This window comes from Patiria miniata, unplaced genomic scaffold (genome assembly GCF_015706575.1).
Source record: "Patiria miniata isolate m_02_andy unplaced genomic scaffold, ASM1570657v1 HiC_scaffold_18, whole genome shotgun sequence".
NCBI lineage: Eukaryota > Metazoa > Echinodermata > Asteroidea > Valvatida > Asterinidae > Patiria > Patiria miniata.
The window spans coordinates 3216073-3235256 of record NW_024037056.1 but is presented as its reverse complement, the minus strand read 5'-3'; the positions used below and the strand labels follow the sequence as shown (position 1 = coordinate 3235256).

The following is a 19184-nucleotide window of genomic DNA, read 5'->3' as shown; positions in this document are numbered from 1 at the left end:
GATAGGAAGACAGTTTTAGACAATCAGTAAGTCACATTTTTTGACTGCATCTTTGAAAATTCAAAAACTTCTGAACTAAGTTTCATCTAAGTTAGCACAGAATTTTAGAGGACTTTTTCTGAATCAGTTTGTACTGTAAGATATTAGATTTGTCATTAACCTTATTTTAAACTCTCCTGAGTCCTTCAAAACAGCACTGAGGAATGTTTGGGGCCTGGAAGGGAGGCACCTTTTTAACATAATTTTGTTGTGAGATCCTGATTGGGAGTTGGGGGGGGGGGGGGAGAAGGAGGAATAAAGTCTTCCCAAGTGCCCCTCTGGTCCATAGCTACCCCCTCTGGTATTCTCGTGATGTAATTTGTTGCTAGCATTGTGACTTAGCGCATGCTCCCTGGCTACTGGCATGCGCTACTTTGTGGCTTCTAAATACCGTAGCACCCTAGAACAAAGACATTGACAAACTAGGGAACTGCCAACATAGGGCTAGATAGCTCAGTTGGTAGAGCACCGGAACAGCAATCCAGAGGTCACAGGTTCAAACCCCGCTCAATTCAATTTGTTCAACTCTTACAATTGATGTAATTTGTTGTCATGTTTCTCACAGAGTGCTTTACCAGCAGCAGAATCAACCTATGGACGCCCTCCAGGCCTACATATGCGCTGTACAACTGGATAAAACCCACGTAGCCGCCTGGACCGATCTTGGGATCCTCTACGAAGCTTGCAGCCAACCCAAGTAAGTGCGGCACTTAATAAGAGTTTTATCCAGAGGGGTGTCTCGGGAAACACTGTGGGTAAACGGACGCCCTACTTTCAATATTGGTGTTGCCTTTCACAGACATGACTTCTGAAGCACTGTATACTCGCCTTACTCGGTCATTTTTCCCAGCCACTCGGGTAATCAGAGATTATCTTGAAAATGAGTTTTCATTTCAGTCAGGAAAAAACTCAGGGAATTTGGGAAAAACACCAAAAATCAGGAAAAAGTCAGGGAATTTAACAGTGACCCAGAAGGGAAGGTTTTTTGCAAGTTTGGCGTATGTGGGTCTCATGCCATGCGTCCGAGTTGTGCCCATTGACTAACTGGCTGTGGTGGCTTTTTAGTGTTTATGCAGTGTGAATATCATCAGTATCTTAGTTACTTTGCTGCAACCATCTCTTGACTTCCCAGCAACTTTGTTAGAGTGAAATATTTTCTCATGGAATTTTAGGAATTGCTCAGGGAAATATCAGGGAAAACTCTGGAAACTTTGTTTTCATCAAGTGCTGGCGAATCTGTCAGTGCTGTCCCAATAGCTTGCAAGAAAAACTTTACAAGTTTACACGGGCGGGACCTCTTCACGTTTGTTCGTTCTTCGCGTTTGTCCACACAGAGATGCACTGACGTGCTACATGAACGCGTCCAAGTGTTCGAAGAATAGTGGCACGACGTCGTTAGGCCCGCGAATCAAACTATTGCAAGCACAGGTCAACGCATCGCCTCAACTACATATGCAAACAAAGTGAGTGGCTCCCGTCAAATCTTTCTATTGTTTTCATGGAAGTGAGGGTGTATTCTTTCAATATGGACGGTAACTATTATGGGGGAGGAATGGTTTTCACAAAATATTGGCTATGGAATTACCACTTTGAAATTATTTGGTAAAATTAAGATTTTCGTGATGGAAGGATTGTTTGATAATTTCAGAAGATTTGATGTTTCTTGAACAATACAGTAACCAGTTGCTCCACTCACTCGGAGTTATTTACCCCAAAAATTCATTTCAAAGATATAAATCTTGGAGAAAGGTTACAAAATGAAGTTGCAGTGTTGTTACTGGTCTGAATGTTGACTAACTTTTTCTGATTTTTCTTTTCCGTCAGAAGTAAAACACTGCCAAGTATCGAGGAGGCATGGAGTCTTCCTATTCCCGCTGAGCTGACGTCAAGACAGAGCAACATGACTACAATCCAACAGGTAACAACTTCTCGTCCTGCTCGGTGAAAAAAAAAAGGTTTAATTATTCATGACACTCATAACGGCAGATGAGCAATGCCAAAGAAATGCTTTTGTCCAGCCAATGTCACCCATCAGTTGAATTGAAATGAATGACGTGATTGACTTTGACCCTCACCTCACCTAAAGCTACAAAATTCTAGTACTAGGAAGCTGTAGTATTAAATACTTCAGCATATCAGTGTGCACCACACTCATAATATTCTGTAGTGCTCGGTTCTTTATCCCAACGTAATGGCTAGGACGTTAGTGTTAATGATTTCACTGCCAATTTACTGAAAGGAGTACGTTGCAACCGGAGGTTAACTCTACAGACGAATCCGGGCACGTGATCACCGTACACCCTAGAGGCCCCCTTCAATGGATGAACCACTATGCATGCTATTGTACAAAGCAACTGCCTCATGACAGATTATCTGAACAATAGCTAGCACAATGCCTTCACCATTCAAGGGGGCCTTCGTGATGTAAGCGACACGTGCTCGGATTGTTCAAATGATACACTTTTTTATAAAACAGAATCCCCCTTGTATGTGTCATTTTTCGCAGGCACGCATGATACCCCCCTCCGTCGCAGTCACCAAAGCCATGCCGCCCCCGCCCTACCCCAACCAACTAACCAGTCAACTCACCGTGCCCAATGCCGCCGCACCCAACTGCCTGCCGAGCCAGCCGACGCCCGTCTCACTGGGCGGAGGAGTCCAGAGCAACACCACCTCCTCTGGCTCGACGACCCCCCAACCCGGCAATGCACCCAAGCGCCGAAAAAACTCTGCTGCACAAAAGAAGAAGGTTAGTTGAGCTCGGAATTAACCCGTAGTTGTAAATCCTGTCGCAGAAGTAATCCTTGGTAGATATGTAAAAAAAAGCCTGAAAATTGCCTGAAAGCCTTACAGTTGTGTTAATTTTGAATGTTGCTGTCAAAGTTAAATAATAACATCCACTAGCAATTGATAAAGTAGAGTCTTTCTTGCATGGCTTTTAAAAAAGTATTTTTCTGTCTCGCTGATGTTTTCTAGATAAAATGAAATGTCAATATTCTCCCCTGTTGCTTGAGAAATTCTGTTTATTACTATCACATGTTTGTAACAGGATGACAAATAAACACATTAGAGTCTTTTGGACAGAAACGTTTACCAATGTTCCATCTTAAAATTTGCTGGCTTGTTTTAATTTACTAATTTACATTGATCCTAATTTACTTTCTGATTCCAGTCTTCCACCTCAGTAGCTGAGCTTCTGAGTATTCATCAGCAGCAGCAGCAACAGCAGCAACTGCTGCAGCAACAGCAGCAGCAACAGCAGCAGGTCTTACAGCAGCAGCAGCAACAGCAGCCAGGCTCCAAGCAGCCTGTCGGACCACGTGAGCAGCAGCCGCAGCCGCCATCGCCGCCGTCGTTCTACCTGACGCCGCAGCAGGTGGCGCTGCTGCAGCAGCTGCAGCAGAACCAGTCCAGCTTGAACGCCGAGCAGACCGTGGTCATGCAACACCTGCAGCATAATCTGTGGCTCATGCAGCAGCATCACCAACAGGTAAGTGTCATCACATCCAAGTACTGAACACTATCCAAAATCATCTTGAAATCTCTCTCGATATGTGCTCACATCCCCTGTAAAGGACACTTGGTACATTTGTACAAATCTGTTAGGCCTTACATCCCATTAGGTCTGGTAAAAGACCGGTTCACTTAATCCTCTTCAAAGAGGATGAGGTACTGGCCAAGCTTGTGGCTGAGAGCTCCCCTGGTTTTCGAGATCGCTTTGTTATCCCTTATCAGGTCAGATTTTGTCCTTTTCTGTAGATGTTAAAAAAGCACCAGCAGATGCAACAACAGCAGGAACAGCAGCAGCAACAGCAGAACGCAGGCGCTCAACTGCAACTCCCAAACAGTGATGCAAGCGGCGGCATTCAGCAACCACCCATGCAAAGCCTTGGTGGCCTTCACAACGTATCTCAGCTGGGGGACTCCAGGCCGGGCCAGGCCCATCCGGCAGACTCCCTGCCTGCTTCCTCGGGATCAGACCTGCTGAGTCGCACTACCGGTAGGAATGTGGTGTCAGCAGTGGGATCGGGAGTAGTGGTGACGGCCAACGGAGGAGGTCAAGCTGTGTGCACGGGAGGAGCCTTTGTATCTGCGGGAAACACAGTCACCAGTGTTGGATTTACAAGTCTTGGACTTGGCGTATCGAGCGCGCAAGCACCTGGGCTGAGTTTCGCTAGACATCCTTCCCCAGCCGATACGCCGAAGACCCAGGAGTTATTCAACAATCAGACTGTGCCCGGCTCCTTACAGAGCCGGTCCATCACAGCGTCCCCGTTGCACGGGCCCAAGAGGATGGTCACACCCCCCGGACCTGCCGGCAGCCCCCAGACAACATCCCTCCAAAAGACGCTGGACTCCCCCGCGCCCAACGTGGTGGCTCCGCATGACATGAACCAGAAGCTGGCCGAGTTCAAATCTCGGACCGGGAGCACAGCGGAGCCCCAGAGCCTCATGTCCCCTCAGGAAATTGCGGACTCTATGCTGGCTCAGCTGTCTCACACGGACAACACCTCGAGCAGAAGCAGCGGCAATTTCATGGGAGGCAGCTCCCCGAGTGAAAACCCCACGGGCGTAAGGCACAGTAGCGTTGGCAATGCATTTTTCAGTACTATGCCACCAGGCATGGGGGCAGGGGTGTCGCATGAATCCAACAGTTCAAGACACGAGGGAGGCGTCTTCAAGACCCCGCCCCCAGTCACCTCAAGCGTCAACTCCTTAGAGAGTATCTTCTCGCAGACATTCCATCCTGGTGCTGATGCCAAGCCCAAGACACCGGAGCACAGAGCCGCCGGGTTAGGCTCTCCCCTGCATCCCGCAGGCCCCACCCACAGCATGGACGGAATAAACAGTGTCGTAACCGGACTGAATAACGCCATCTCAAATTCAGCCTCGCCCGCCCAGTCTGTTGGTACTCCGCCGAGTGTATCCAGCCAGTTATCACAGATGGAGTGTGGGACCGGGGAGCATGGAATGAACGCTTTGTCGGGCAGGGGATCCCCCATGGGTAGCTCTCTGGTGCGGAGAGACGGCGTAACTGCAGGCTGTGTGCAGAATCATGTCAACGGCATGGGAACCGGTCGATATGATCAGGTATGGCCTCATAGTTGATCAGGTTTTGGAAGTGGAAAAATGCAGTGTGTACTTGTTTGTTATTATTTATGGGATGGACTGACTTGACTCACTTTGGCACTAAGACACTAGTTCTTTCATTTTTCAGCCTTTTTTTCCCGATTTTCTTTTATTTTTTTTGCCAATTTGTTCGTTTTCCTTTTTCTGTTACATTCTTTTCTCTCTAGACGTCGCTTTTCAAAATATTGTAGTTTTCTACATAAGTTACTAAATTTGTGTCGTTATCGTAGGTCTCCCCCCCCCCCCCCGCACCATCCAAATTTTAAACCTAAAAATTTGCAAAGTTTTTTCCGAAGTGTAGATTGTTTTGTTCAATTTCTTCTTGATTGAACACATTTCTATATTGATTTCATATTTGTCCATTATCTATAACTGTCACAGTGAATTCTTATTGCAATTTCTTCCTTTTTCATAAAATTCTGAATGGTTTCTCTCGTACCTGAATTCCCTTTTTCCCGTTTCCCAGACGTTATCAGTCAATACTTCCAGCGTGTCCAGCCGTGGCAGTCAGGCCGCTTCCCCCTGCCTGTCCCCCTCGGGTCTCTCCATCTACTCCAGCTCGGCTAAGGTCCTGGAGGCCTGCCGTAAGCTGGGCAAGAACGGACTGCGCATCAACAGCATCTTGCTGGAGAAGATGCCGCCCCCTGCACCCCCGCCAGCCCCCTACCCACCCCTGCCCAAAGATCAACTCAATCCGCCTACGCCAAACATCTACGTGAGTACTTACAAAATACGGGTAACCTCTGACATAAGATTTCATGAATCCTGGAGACATTCCTTTCTGAGTTTATTTCCCAGGAGAGATTATAGAAATCAAACAACCCACTTAACAAACAAACGGTGGAGGATATTTTAATGCTTTAGCACATGTACTACGTTGTGTTACAATGTGTTACATTGTGTTACATCGTGTTACATTGTGTTTTTTTCACTGAAGAATCAGTTAATCCATAGAGTTCTCAGATGGTTTAATAGGGAGTAATAAGCAAGGCAGTTTTGGCCGCTTCAGTGATTTAGGGCTAAAAAGTATTTTTATTTGATAGTACTGCCATTTTTGGTAAATTATTTAAGCTGTGATCAAAATAAATTTTTGTAGCAGACTCTAGCTATGTTTTGTTGGGGACTAATGCTAGCTTTAATGAAATGTCCGCTGAAGCTCTTCATGTAGATGTTAAGCTTAAAAAACACCCCAACATATTCGGTTCAAGTTAAGCAAACTTAGTCTCGATTTACAAGATTGAGTCCTGTGTGCTTTTCTGTGATGAATTAATGAGTACAATTTCTGGAAGTGATGAATGGTTAATGAGTAGTGGTATTCTTGAGCTAAGACCTTGCGTCTCGGCCGTGAAGCAACTCTCACCGATCACCCACTACTGATCCAGATAAACTCTGTGTCCCTCACATCAAACGTTTCCTCCCATCAAACGTTTCCTCCTCCACCACCAGTTACACCTGACACCAATCAATTATCATTTTTGTTCCAACAGGTGGAAACCAAGGCTGACGCCTACTCCCCGACCCTGGCTGAATACTGCACCTCGCCGAAGCAGCCCATCACGGTCATCCGTGGTCTCGCCGCGGCCCTCAAGCTGGACCTGGGACTGTTCTCAACAAAGACGCTGGTTGAGACGCACGGTGATCATCCGGTAGAGGTCCGAACACAGGTGAGTAGTGGCGAGACGTCCAAATTCTTCTCATAAATAAAATTTGTTTTTATTGGAACATATCTGCCCAGTACATATTGTCTATCTGTTTCCAGGTATCGCCTTTGAATTTTCGACTTTTTCAAAATTATGAACATAGGTTAAATTCAAAATTTAGGTTATTTCTTACATTTGATGGTCCTTTACCGGAGCACTAGGAAATATTTTTCTTGCAGACAAATGTAATATCATGGCCATTACTCTTTCAATTTTCCATTAACTTTGTAGTTGATGACCTGCTGAATAAACTTGCTGCTCAAACTGCTCAGACTAATGTCTCAAGAATTTCCGAGATGTTATCCTGGACTTTAGAGTGTTTGTTGTCAAACGGACGGATTTGCTGTCATTTTATGAGTGTTTCTTGAGTATATCTGGAAATGATGAATGGTTAATGAGTAGTGGTATTCTTGAGCTAAGACCTTGAGTCTCGGCCGTGAAGCAACTCTCACCGATCACCCACTACTGATCCAGATGAACTCAATTCCGACACTTTGAACAAAATCAAAAAAATGTTGAGATGCAAGTTTTGCTGAGAAACGCAGGAAATCTCAAGTCACAGTTAGCTTGAAAGATAATTGGGCAAAATTTAACAGCTGGCTTTGCAGTTCATTTAATATGCCATCGGGTTGCAGACAAATGTAATATCATGGCCATTCAGAAAATTGAATCTTTATTTTTTTTCTTTTTTTTTAAAAATGACTGGGCGTTTATTTCAAATTATGTTGAACAATCACAAAGGAAGTTTATTCTTGAAAACCTTTATTTTCTATAGTCAGCTACTGTCGATATTCACATAGAAATTAAACTTAATGATTTTGTTTCTTTGTTCACCTTCTCCAGAGGCAACAACCTCCCGACGAGAACTGGGACCAAGCCGGCCTGAAGAAAGTTTGGAAGTGCGAGAGTAGTCGCTCCTTCACCACCATCACCAAGTACGCCCAGTATCAGGCCTCCTCATTCACCGAGAGTTTGAGGGTAAGTCCTGGCCATGATTCCTTGAACATCGATTCCTTGTAAACCAAAAATTGCAAACCAAAGATCGTAAGAGTTTATGAAGGCCACAGAAGCGCAGAATATTTTTTAATCACTTTGTATTTTTTGTTTAACAGGAAGAAAATGAAAAGAAGTTTATGGCAGATGACCCATTCTCGGCCAAAAGGTAGGAACCAAACTAACTTAGTATAGGGCGCAGAGAAATAGCAGGGTGTAAACGGCAATCCGGCGGTCGCAGGTTCAAACCCCGCTCCAGTCAATTTCTTTATTCAATTTTGCAAAAACAGTGTTAACTAATAGAAAAGTAGTGTCGGGAGCAAAGAATTTCACAATAGTCATCAACCCATTTGAGAGTGTTCGTATTTATTTACTTACAAATTTATTTATTTTTGGTTTTTTTTGTTTTTCTTAACAGGAAAAAGAAATCCAACGGGGGCGTGGCTCCCGGAGTAAGAGAAGGCGGCAGAGAAGGCGGACGGGAATTCAAGATGCTCAAGTTTGGAACAAACGTCGATCTCTCCGACGAGAAAAAGTGAGCGGCTCCTAAAAGTTCATCGCTATTTTCCTCTCGAAACCCCAGTTTTGAAGGTTTTTACCAATAAACTGAAATGCAGTGATCTGATTGGTCAGTTCTGGATTGTCTGATTTCAAAACGATGCATGTGATAGGTCTTTTTTTATCCCCCTGGTTTTCGAGCCAGACAGGGGCTCATACTGTCCTATCCAGTATGGATATTTACGAGGTCTCAGGAGAGATACTAATGACTCTTAACATTTGTTAGTCCGGTGTCTCACCCAAACTCTCCATTCAACCCAAACTCCCCATTCAACTGAGAACTGGTACCTGCCGGGTGGACAATCAAAGCCGTCACTGAAAATTGTCTTTACTAACTGCCTGTACATGTATACAAACTGCCAGGATACCAGGGGGATCGCGCAAGTTTTACTTGCAGTATTTTTTTTTAGCCACTCCTGTAACTCCCTTGTTTAAATGTATACCTGTAAAATGAAATCGAAATTTGACTGGTCAGTTCTGGCTTGCCTCGTTCAACGGTGACTTGTGATTGGCCCACAGGTGGAAGAAACAGCTGCACGAGTTGACCAAGTTGCCGTCGTTTACGCGCATCGTGTCGCCGGGCAACATGCTGAGCCACGTCGGCCACTCCATCCTGGGCATGAACACGGTGCAGCTGTACATGAAGGTACCGGGGAGCAGAACACCGGGTAAGATATCCACCAATCAGAAGGAGCGGATTTTTTCAAAATTTTATTTGAATCAAGCGGGATCTAAATGCAGGACTTCTAGAATACCATAACGGCGTTCTTCCCACAGCTCAAAGACTTACATGTACATTAATGGTCTTTAGGTTCGATTCACACTCCAGTATAAAATGTCTCTGTTCAACCCTATATTAAAACTTGAACTAAAGTCAGTTGCCCTTCCTGCTTTATACGATGATATTATTGCACATTGTTGAATCATGGGTTTCAGTGAAGTATGGGAACTTGTTCCATATCTCCCTGAGCAAGCTACATTACTGCAATTGCTTCTCCGATCTTAGGAAAAAAAATTACTCTTTCAATTTTCCATTTACTTTGTAGTTGAAGACCTGCTGTATAAACTTGCTGCTCAAACTGCTCAGACTAATATCTCAAGAATTTCCGAGATGTTATCTTTGACTTTTCAGTCTTTATTATCAATTATCAATCAGATGGATTTCCTGTCATTTTATGAGTGTTTCTTGAGTATATCTGGAAGTGATGAATGGTTAATGAGTAGTGGTATTCTTGAGCTAAGACCTTGAGTCTCGGCCGTGAAGCAACTCTCACCGATCACCCACTACTGATCCAGATGAACTCAATTCCGACACTTTCACAAAATCAAAAAAATGTTGAGATGTGAGTTTTGTTGAGAAACGCAGGAAATCTCAAGTCACAGTTAGCTTGAAAGATAATTGGGCAAAATTTAACAGCTGGCTATGCAGTTCATTTAATATGCCATCGGATTACTGAAAATAAAAATCAGGAAAGTTCCGAGCAAAAATTTACCATTTAAACCTCTCTGTGAACAGGTCATCAAGAGAACAACAACATGTGTTCGGTGAACGTCAACATTGGTCCAGGTGACTGTGAATGGTTCGCTGTGTGTAACTCCTACTGGGGCACCATCATGAACCTGACTGAGAGGTATGTACAGGCCCTCTCTTGGCGAAAATGGGGAGAGTCATAAATCAGGAAAACTGCAGGTTTTACTGCTAACCGGTTTCGGTGTTTGGTCACAAGTCATAAAAGTTTATCACAAGCTAATTACAAGTTGATCACAAGTCATTCACAAGTCTATCTGAAGTAAGTAACAAATCATTCACAAGTCAATCTCAACCATAATCAGGAGTCAATCACAAGTCATCACAAGCCACCACTAGTCAATCACAAGTCAATCACAAGTCATCACCAGTCATCACAAGTTAACGACAAGTCATCACAAGTCTATCTCAAGTAAATTACAATTCTATCTCAAGTAAATCACAAGTCATTCACAAGTCAATCACAAGTCATTCGCAAGTCAATCGCAAGTCAATCGCAAGACAATCGCAAGTCAAACGCAAGTCAATCGCAAGTTAATCGCAAGTTAATCACAAATCAATCACAAGTCATCACAAGGTGATCGCAAGTTATCACAAGTCATCACAAGCCAATTTCAAACAATTCTGGTCTGGCACCTTTTTTCATCTTGCATAATGCAATGCATTTTTATCATATTCCAGTAATGTCCGAGTTTCCTCTTTACAGACTAGTCATGCATATTCATAAAAATGATGTTTAATGCATATTGATGAGACTAAACTCCTCCCCCTTTTTTCCTCCAGGTACAACATCAACTTCCTGAAGGGTTCGTGGTGGCCGGTTTTAGAAGACTTGTACGAGGAGAATGTCCCTGTGTATAGATTCATACAGAGACCAGGCGACCTGGTGTGGGTCAATTCAGGGGCTGTGCATTGGGTGCAGGCAGTGGTGAGTACATGAAACAGCCGTAGGGTGTTGGAAAAGTACATGGAATGGTTGTAGGATTTTTGCATGAAACAGTTGTAGAGTTCATATTTGAATGCTGTTTCATATTTGAAGGGCTGCACGGAGGGTGCAGGCACTGGTTAGTACATGAAACAGCTGTAGGGTGTAGGATTTGTGCATGAAACAGTTGAAGAGTCATATTCGAACTCTGTTTTATATTTGAAGCGTTGTACATGTACATGGAATGTGGGTCCGCTGATCAACAGCCAGTACAAGCTATCAGTTGAAAGCTGAACCCAATTTGGTCTTGCACGTCAACTAAATTCCACTGATTTCTGTTGATTATTTTGCTCATGTTCAGGGTTGGTGCAATAACATAGTGTGGAATGTGGGTCCGCTGATCAACAGCCAATACAAGCTATCAGTTGAAAGCTGAACCCAATTTGGTCTTACACATCAACTAAATTGCACTGATTTCTGTGTTGATTATTTTGCTCATGTTCAGGGTTGGTGCAATAACATAGTGTGGAATGTGGGTCCGCTGATCAGCAGCCAGTACAAACTATCATTTGAAAGCTGAACCCAATTTGATCTTACACATCAACTAAATTCCACTGATTTCTGTTGATTGTTTTGCTCATGTTCAGGGTTGGTGCAATAACATAGCGTGGAATGTGGGTCCGCTGATCAGCAGCCAGTACAAGCTATCAGTGGAACGCTACGAGTGGAATAAGCTGCAGGGATACAAGTCCATCGTTCCCATGATTCACCTCTCCTGGAATATGGCTCGCCACATCAAGATTATCGAAGCCAAACTCTTTGAGATGATCAAGTAAGGGACTACTTCTTACAAAATTTCTTGAACAAGTTTTAAAAAACAAAATTTGTACTGATTTGAAGAAATTTGCTGATGACCTTCAATGTTGTGAATTGGAGTACGGAAATTTTGAAGAGTAATCAAGGAAATCTAAAGAATTTAAGAACCTTTCCGATTTGAAAGAAAAATGCAAGTCAACTTGGAAACCTTTTTTTTGACATTTATATAGTCACATCTTGTTTTGGAAGAAGTGGAATTTCTAAAGAAGTCGTTGGCTTTTGTGAGATAAGCTTTGGAAATTCTAAGAAAAGTATTTTGGGCAGCAAAAACTCCTGATAAAACGAAGTTGTTTGCGTTTCTGTTTTCAAATTCTATGGAAATTATATTTTTGGAAAAGACCTGAACTTCTTCTCTCTCATGAAACGGGAACCAGGGTAAATCTCTCGGCTGTAAAATGAAATGTTTTTTTGTTAAATTTGTTTGGACAGGTACTGCTTGTTGCGGACGCTGAAACAAACGCAACTCACGCTGGACTCGCTCAAAGACATTGGAGTGGAGGTACATTGGCACGGCAGAGCGAAAAACGAAACGGCGCACTACTGCGTCAACTGCGACGTAAGAAACGTTCCTATTGATTCATGACACAACGGCAAGAGAAAATAAACATGTTTCCACCGAATAATTAACAGTTCGCTTTTTGTCTGTTTTTGTTGTTGTAATAAACCAAACAGGGAAACAGACTAGGTGGATTGTAATAACTTTTTAAAGGCATATAGAATCATTTGCATTTGTTCAACAAGTAACCTACCGAATTATTATCAAAAAACTTACTTGGATTAAAGATTGTACTGGTACTAAACAGCCCGGGAAATTATTCCGTCTGGCTTGCTGTCATTTAGAAAAAATTGATTTCAAAAGTGATTTCAAAAGTGATTTCAAACGATCAGTCAATTGACTGATTCTTGAAATAAAGAGTTCGGTTGACGAAATCGTATTTAGTAATCAAAAGGTTGTGCATGGTTTTTCACTGTTTTCTTTAAAACTACAATATCCAGGCATGAGATTGTTCAGACTTTAGTCTGAAATCAGACTTTTTGAATCTGAGAGAAAGTCATTATCACTAAATGTAGAAAGAAATGGACCTTTGGGACCTTTCATTCAAGTTTCAGATTTTTTTTAAAGTGACAATCTCATACTTGGTAATATCTACGGAGCTGATACTTCAACAGTTAGGTTTAAACATTCTTCTTTTGGATTTTGAGTGGCGTTCGGAAACGGAACAAAATGCATGAAAAGCAAATGATCCTATATGCCTTTTAAGGTTGAACGAAGGAATTCACTGGACAGGCTTTGATCCGGGGACCTCCTGTTTGCTTTTACAGGTGGAAGTGTTTAACATTCTCTTCACGACGGAGAAGGATCGCAAGTACGAGGTACACTGTCAGGACTGCGCCCGCAAGGCCAGCCACAACCTGGAGGGTTTCGTCGTCCTGGAGCAGTACAAACTCAAAGATCTGATGGACGTCTACGATGCCTTCGTCCTTCATGTACCGGAAGTAGGTAGCATCTTCCCTGCACCCCCCCAGAAAAAAAATAGTCGGTTAAGCATTGAATTGCCGTGATTTTATTTTTATTGGATACAGCACAGCAAGAGCTTTCCAATGATATCCATCACCATTGGGGCCAATTTACTGCAGCTGTGTAGCACCCAATGCTGCTTAGCGCAAACAAATCGACTAAGCGGGTCACTAATTTATGAACCATACCGAGGTAACAAGAAACCCATCCAGTTATAAGCAGTTACTGCTAAGAATATAAACCCCACCAACAATCTCATTTCCACAATGCTGATGCTACGCAGCTGCGTGTAGTGTTTTGCGCATGGCTCCTTGTTCCCCCAGGAATTCATTTGCATGGGGGCGGAGAGTACAATTTAAAAATGGAGAGAATATTACTGCAAAGTGTCTTGCCTGAGGACACAAGCACTGCTTTGCAGCTCTGAAAATGGCTCCGAGATACCCCTGGCTTAGATTACTATAACCACAGTATACTGATTTGGTTCTCAAAATTTTGTTTCGTCCTTTCCGCAGAAGGATGAGAACCGAGGCTCCACATGACGGAGGGTCTGCGGCCATTCAGCTGCTGCCGAGTACCAGCTATGGTCCACGACTGAATCCCCGTTACGTTAACAAAAAAACAAAACAGCAGCAATGCAGAGTTGACTGCCCAATGCCCCAATACCCCGAGTCAAACTCAAAACAGAGCCAGATGAAAAGTGAAGAACAGTTGAAAGCGTCAGTTGGATTCACGGAGGAAAAAGTTCAACGTATGGCTCTAGTTAGACTGAAGAAGTGTTGGATGTGACGTCAGAGCCCCTGAGAAATGAGAAGTAGCCCTCAGTAGTCCGAAGTTGGAGAGGTTCCACGTGCTGTTCAGCGTAACGTGCCAACATGTCCCATGACGTAATGTAGAACCTTGCCCGTAATCACCGCCTCATTTCAATAAAGAGAAAACATTTGAATGGCAACACAGCTGGTGAACCAAATGCCTTGTTGTCACCCTCCAACTCGACAATCAAGCTTGATTGTGAATCTTCGAAAGTGTGGAACATCCTTAATATATATATCACTGTATTGATATGTATATCACTGTATTGATATGTCACTGTAAAGTGTTTGGAACGGCTAACAGAACTCTCAATGAAACTTTACTTTTTAACGACATCTGCGTTGAAGGGATATTTTTACAACTTTGGAACCCACAGTCAAACTTGGAAACACTGCTGGACGCCAGCGAGTCCGCCTGCCGACTACCAGTGATTTTTTTCGCTGAGACACCCAGTGTAACTGCTGCCCACAAAGGATTGTTTTTTACCCCTCAGCCGAGAGGCTTGAGGGGTATTGTTGTACATGACTCCACCCGACGAGCACCTAGAAGGCAGATGTCACCCAAATTTAGTCCACTTCACTCCGGTAAACACCAGCATCCTGTGGTATCGTCACGATGTAGGGAACTGTACAGCACCAGGATGCGATTCTTAAAGACAACACGGAGTACGAAAAGTAAAATCTAGAGTACCACTCGTGAAAAAGAAGTTGTGTGATTGTGAACACACAAGAAACCCTTGTTAAAACTTAATTTGAAACTTCAAGCGTGGACCGACTGGCAATTTCGTGGGACGGCCATTTAAATTTTTTTCCCCGTAAGTGGGTCCCGACTGTTGAAAAAACTTAACCACAACATGAAATGCTGCATTGATCATGTTGAGCATGCGATGTACCGGCGTCGAGGGATAACGTAGAACTAAAATTCTATGAGGAACCTTCGCATCGGAAGTTCCCGTAGTGTCTGTCAGAAACAAATGTGAAAGTTTGGAATCGTCTGTGAATTTTGGTTTTTCTTCTTGATTTGTTTATGTAGCTTTTTTTTTTTTTTTTACACTGGCCGAGTGTACAGTGTGATGAACGCAAAAAGGCACGTAATTATGGAATTCACTTTGTACCTACAAATTTTATTTTTTGCTTTCGATTTTTGGTTTTCCATTTTATCAAGTTTGAAATCCAGTTCTCTAGCCTTGAAGCGTATTGTAAAGTTGTCACCAACAGCGAAACGACAATTAGAATTTTTATTTCATTATTTTGAGATCTGTTGATATTAAGCACACAACCACGACAACACTGTTCAATTTTGTTCCAAAAAGCTTAACGTCATAAAAACTGCACCAATTTACCACTACAAGTTTTTGAGACGCCAACATTCATGTATCGGACAGCACACAAAAGTAGTAAAACTACTGTAGAATTAAAACTTCGGTTTGACAAAAAAAATGGTAATTCCGTAATAAGAAAAGTTGCTTAATAAATTTTTTTTTTACAAAATATGATTTTAAACGTCCCATTTAAAAAAGAAAGAAATTGTCTTGCTGGAAGAATGGATAAACGTCCTTATTCGGAGTGAACCTTAACATCTATGCAAATTCCTTCGTTGGTTGTCCCTTTTTGTGTATGAGAGCGTCTAGTCGAATAGGCTTTTTTTGGTTGAAAATTCATGTTAATTTACTGTTTACATTTAAAAGGATTGAAACATTCATGGTTTTTGTCAAGTTTTTTGTGGCCAATGTGGTAAAAACGTATTAGTCTCGGTCTCTCGGATACAATCAAGACCTGAATCGCTGCTGTTAAAATGACAACAGGTCCTTTTATGCTTAGCGGAAAGTTCGCAAAACTTCTAACTTTAACACTAATCTGCTGGATACCAGTCATGAGCATTAGGAATTGCGTGATATTTTGGCTGGTGACCAGCTTTCGCTGAGCAGATGTCTTCTGTGCTGAGCTCCAGGGAATTACCGAAGCCCATGACAGAAAACTCAGTGCCAAAACAATCAGAAAAAGGGGGGAAAAAATTGTCAAAACCAATGGACTGAATATTTGCTGATGGAATACTTACCTGTCAATAAGTTTATTTCTTTTTTAGTTTCTTGATTGTGTCTGGTGGAAAATCACGTCTCATTATTTGTTTGGGAGAAAAATGGGAGAAAAATGTTTGACGGTATTCAGTTCAGATGGAAAATGAATTCTAATACTCTACTAATGTTCCCTAATCTTTGAATGAATGCATGTTAAGCAGTAACTTATCAGGTATGCGTATGTTAGCTTTCATGGATCAATCACATGATCGGTCACATGATCAATCACATGATCAATCACATGATCAATCACATGATCAGTCACATGATCAGTTACACATTATACTTTATCTTAATAGAGACCTCATAACTTCTTGGTCATTCAGTTGTTAATATGTAAATAATTGGTTTAATCTTTAAATCGCGATGTGGTTCATAAAAATGCCACTATGTCGACCTGATTTTTCACAAAAAAGAAATACCTCTCTTGCAAACAAATAAATACACAAGTGAATAAATTGGCCTACGAATGCCGTATTTGAATAATTTGCATATCATTAAATTGCCACAGAGGAAAATGAATTTGTAAGATCGCCGTTAAGATCCGATGGAATGAATGACTGGCATGAAATTCCAGTTATCATTTCGAAAGTTGAAAATCGATACTGAATTTTTGGCAGAATTTTTCTTGAAATTGTTTGTTTCACGCGTGAAGGGTTTGTAAAAGGTAGCGTAGTCTGTTTTTATTTATTTTATTTTTGTTTGTTTTAATTTGACGAGTTAAACACTAATCTCAGGGAATACTTTAATTTGTGATAATAAACCCCAAATGGTTGTGTCGGAGAAATTTGAAATAACCAAACGTCGCAAGAGTTTTAGTAGACTTTGAAGCAATTTTTTTTTTTTTCAAATGGCGGAGAGCGAAAAATGCAAAACACAATTCATTGCCTTTGTTCAATTCTATGCATAGTCACTTTCATGAATTTCCAATGCCAAACACAGCTATGCTTCAATGTGGTTCGTACCACCTTGGTTGTCTATTAACACAAGGTATTTCGGATGAAGAAACAACTTTGAATGAATTTAATGAATTGATATCATGAGTTGATTTGTACTTTTTATTATCTTGGATTATTTTTTTTTGCAATATTAGTCTGTAAATGTTGGGTCATTTCTCATGTACATGTACAGCGTTCTAAGCCAAAAAAGAAATAATACGGAAATAATGTTGCAACAAGACGCTACTTCAGCGGTTATGTACAAAGTCTATGGAGAGTCAAGAAAATGTTCTAAGTATTTCTGAACAAAATCAGAAGTATTTCTCAGTCACAGATTCATGTCTTATCGTCATTTTTTTGCATTGACTGACCTTCATTGAGATGATATATGAAGAAAAAGCAGCGTCAGGTTGCAACATTCTTTCCATTAATACAAAAGGGAGCAAAAATTCAGCCTTTGTGTTAACAGCATGAGATTGCATACTGTAACAATACACTTGGTTGAAGTGTGGAGTTTGGTTTTGTTTTTCAGGCAGGCTTTGACTTTGTAGGGTTTGTGTGCATTGCTCTTGCTTGATATTGTTGCTGACAATATGCGGTTGTGTTTTTTTTTCTTCTTCGAAATTTTGCTTTTACCGTGTTAATTGCAAAACAAGCTTCCACTTTTATTCATTTTTTTTTTAAGCTACTGGGTTTTTGTTTGTTTCGGTACAAACTGCAAACGTATGTGACCTGTCAACACGAAATTAGCTTAAAGTTAGAAATGTTCGTTTTGCAGTATGGTGGATTAAAGCCAAAATTCGCTACCTTTCTCAAATTGTTTTTGTTCTGTCAAACGTTTTTAAAACCTATTTCATCCCATTTTCATAAGTTGACTGTTCATTCGCTGTAACACAACTGCAAGATTTTTAAATGCCATTTTCTCAAGAATCGGTTTTACAACTTCACGTAAGTTGTCTATATTTCCGTTACTGAACTCAGTACCCCTAAACGTTATATACCATTGGAAAGCTCGTGTTTTGCAGAATCCAGATACATAAATATCTCAATTTTTAAAAAGTCATACTTTAAGCTCATTTTCTGATGATAGGTCACATATTTGAAGCAGTTTTTCATGGGATTCAATTTTAACAACACACTGTTTAGAAAGCCTATGTACATGTACATATGTACACACTGCCTACATCGTAATAGCATAGAAAACTCTCGGATTCAGTCGTCAACTCAAACTTTGATGTTAGTTCCCACGTCACTTTTCATTTTCCTCACAGAGTGCCTAACATTTTTGACCAATCGTTTCGTACCGAGTAGTTGGTTTCGTACCTCAAACCAGTTTGTCAATCAGTTTTCAGAAAAACATTGTAGTAAAAATCAGTTGTTAAATGCTAAGTACCTTTTTAAGATGTACAAACCGCAAAGTCTAACGTAGCTTTTGTTTTTCATACATTGTACATTGTAAAGAACGAGACGCAAACACCTGTACTTATTTTTTACACTAAAGAGATCTCTTCACATTTTGTGCATAAAACACTTTTTCTTTTGCAGTGTTGGAAAGCCTGTTTCTATGAAGGTCAAGGGTTGACATTTGCATATTACCAATTAGCATACATTCGCATATTCAAATTCAATGGAAGTTAATGGTGAATGCAAAAAATGTTGTTTCTTTTTTTACTGGTTTGTTTAAATTTGTTTTCCAGAAAGGTTCAATCTGAAATTGGTTTTGATGCTGCGAAACAACAATGAAGTTCAAATATTTACCAAACCAGGCACGGTGGTCAATTCCATCACGAAGGCCCCCTTCAATGGCGAAAGCATTGTGCTAGCTATTGTCCAGATGATCCATCACGAGGTAGTTGCTTTGTACAATAGCGTGCGCAATGGTTTGCTCCATTGAAGGGGGCCTCGTCATTCGTGAGTGTAACGGTGATCAGGGGTTACATTGGATTACACTGGTTAACAGCTACTCTCGCTTAACAGAAAGCAAGATTTGAATTGAGCACAGAATGAATGCACGTGATTCGGAAAGTTAGCTTGTATAAACAAAAACATGTTCATGCGCAGCATTTTCTCTGTGCTCTCGTCTGCAGCCGT

The 19184-nt window shown here is 41.6% G+C and overlaps 1 protein-coding gene across 4 annotated transcripts in view; it reads left to right on the top strand.

Moving 5' to 3' along the window:
- The window catches only part of LOC119724231 (lysine-specific demethylase 6A-like), a 32600-nt gene extending 16277 nt beyond the window's left edge, over positions 1 to 16323 (top strand). For 3 of the 4 annotated variants that reach the window (XM_038195189.1, XM_038195190.1, XM_038195187.1), the window contains exons 6-23: positions 605 to 736; positions 1374 to 1502; positions 1864 to 1957; positions 2546 to 2788; positions 3212 to 3529; positions 3799 to 5130; positions 5636 to 5884; positions 6657 to 6833; positions 7713 to 7847; positions 7982 to 8031; positions 8281 to 8397; positions 8940 to 9088; positions 9937 to 10051; positions 10732 to 10876; positions 11521 to 11705; positions 12179 to 12305; positions 13073 to 13246; positions 13781 to 16323. In XM_038195189.1, coding sequence (XP_038051117.1) covers positions 605 to 736; positions 1374 to 1502; positions 1864 to 1957; positions 2546 to 2788; positions 3212 to 3529; positions 3799 to 5130; positions 5636 to 5884; positions 6657 to 6833; positions 7713 to 7847; positions 7982 to 8031; positions 8281 to 8397; positions 8940 to 9088; positions 9937 to 10051; positions 10732 to 10876; positions 11521 to 11705; positions 12179 to 12305; positions 13073 to 13246; positions 13781 to 13807 — 3898 coding nt within the window. In that variant the 3' untranslated portion in view covers positions 13808 to 16323. The remainder of the gene's footprint in view (positions 1 to 604; positions 737 to 1373; positions 1503 to 1863; positions 1958 to 2545; positions 2789 to 3211; positions 3530 to 3798; positions 5131 to 5635; positions 5885 to 6656; positions 6834 to 7712; positions 7848 to 7981; positions 8032 to 8280; positions 8398 to 8939; positions 9089 to 9936; positions 10052 to 10731; positions 10877 to 11520; positions 11706 to 12178; positions 12306 to 13072; positions 13247 to 13780) is intronic. The other variant, XM_038195188.1, reaches the window with a different exon arrangement.
- The last annotated feature ends 2861 nt before the right edge of the window (positions 16324 to 19184 follow it).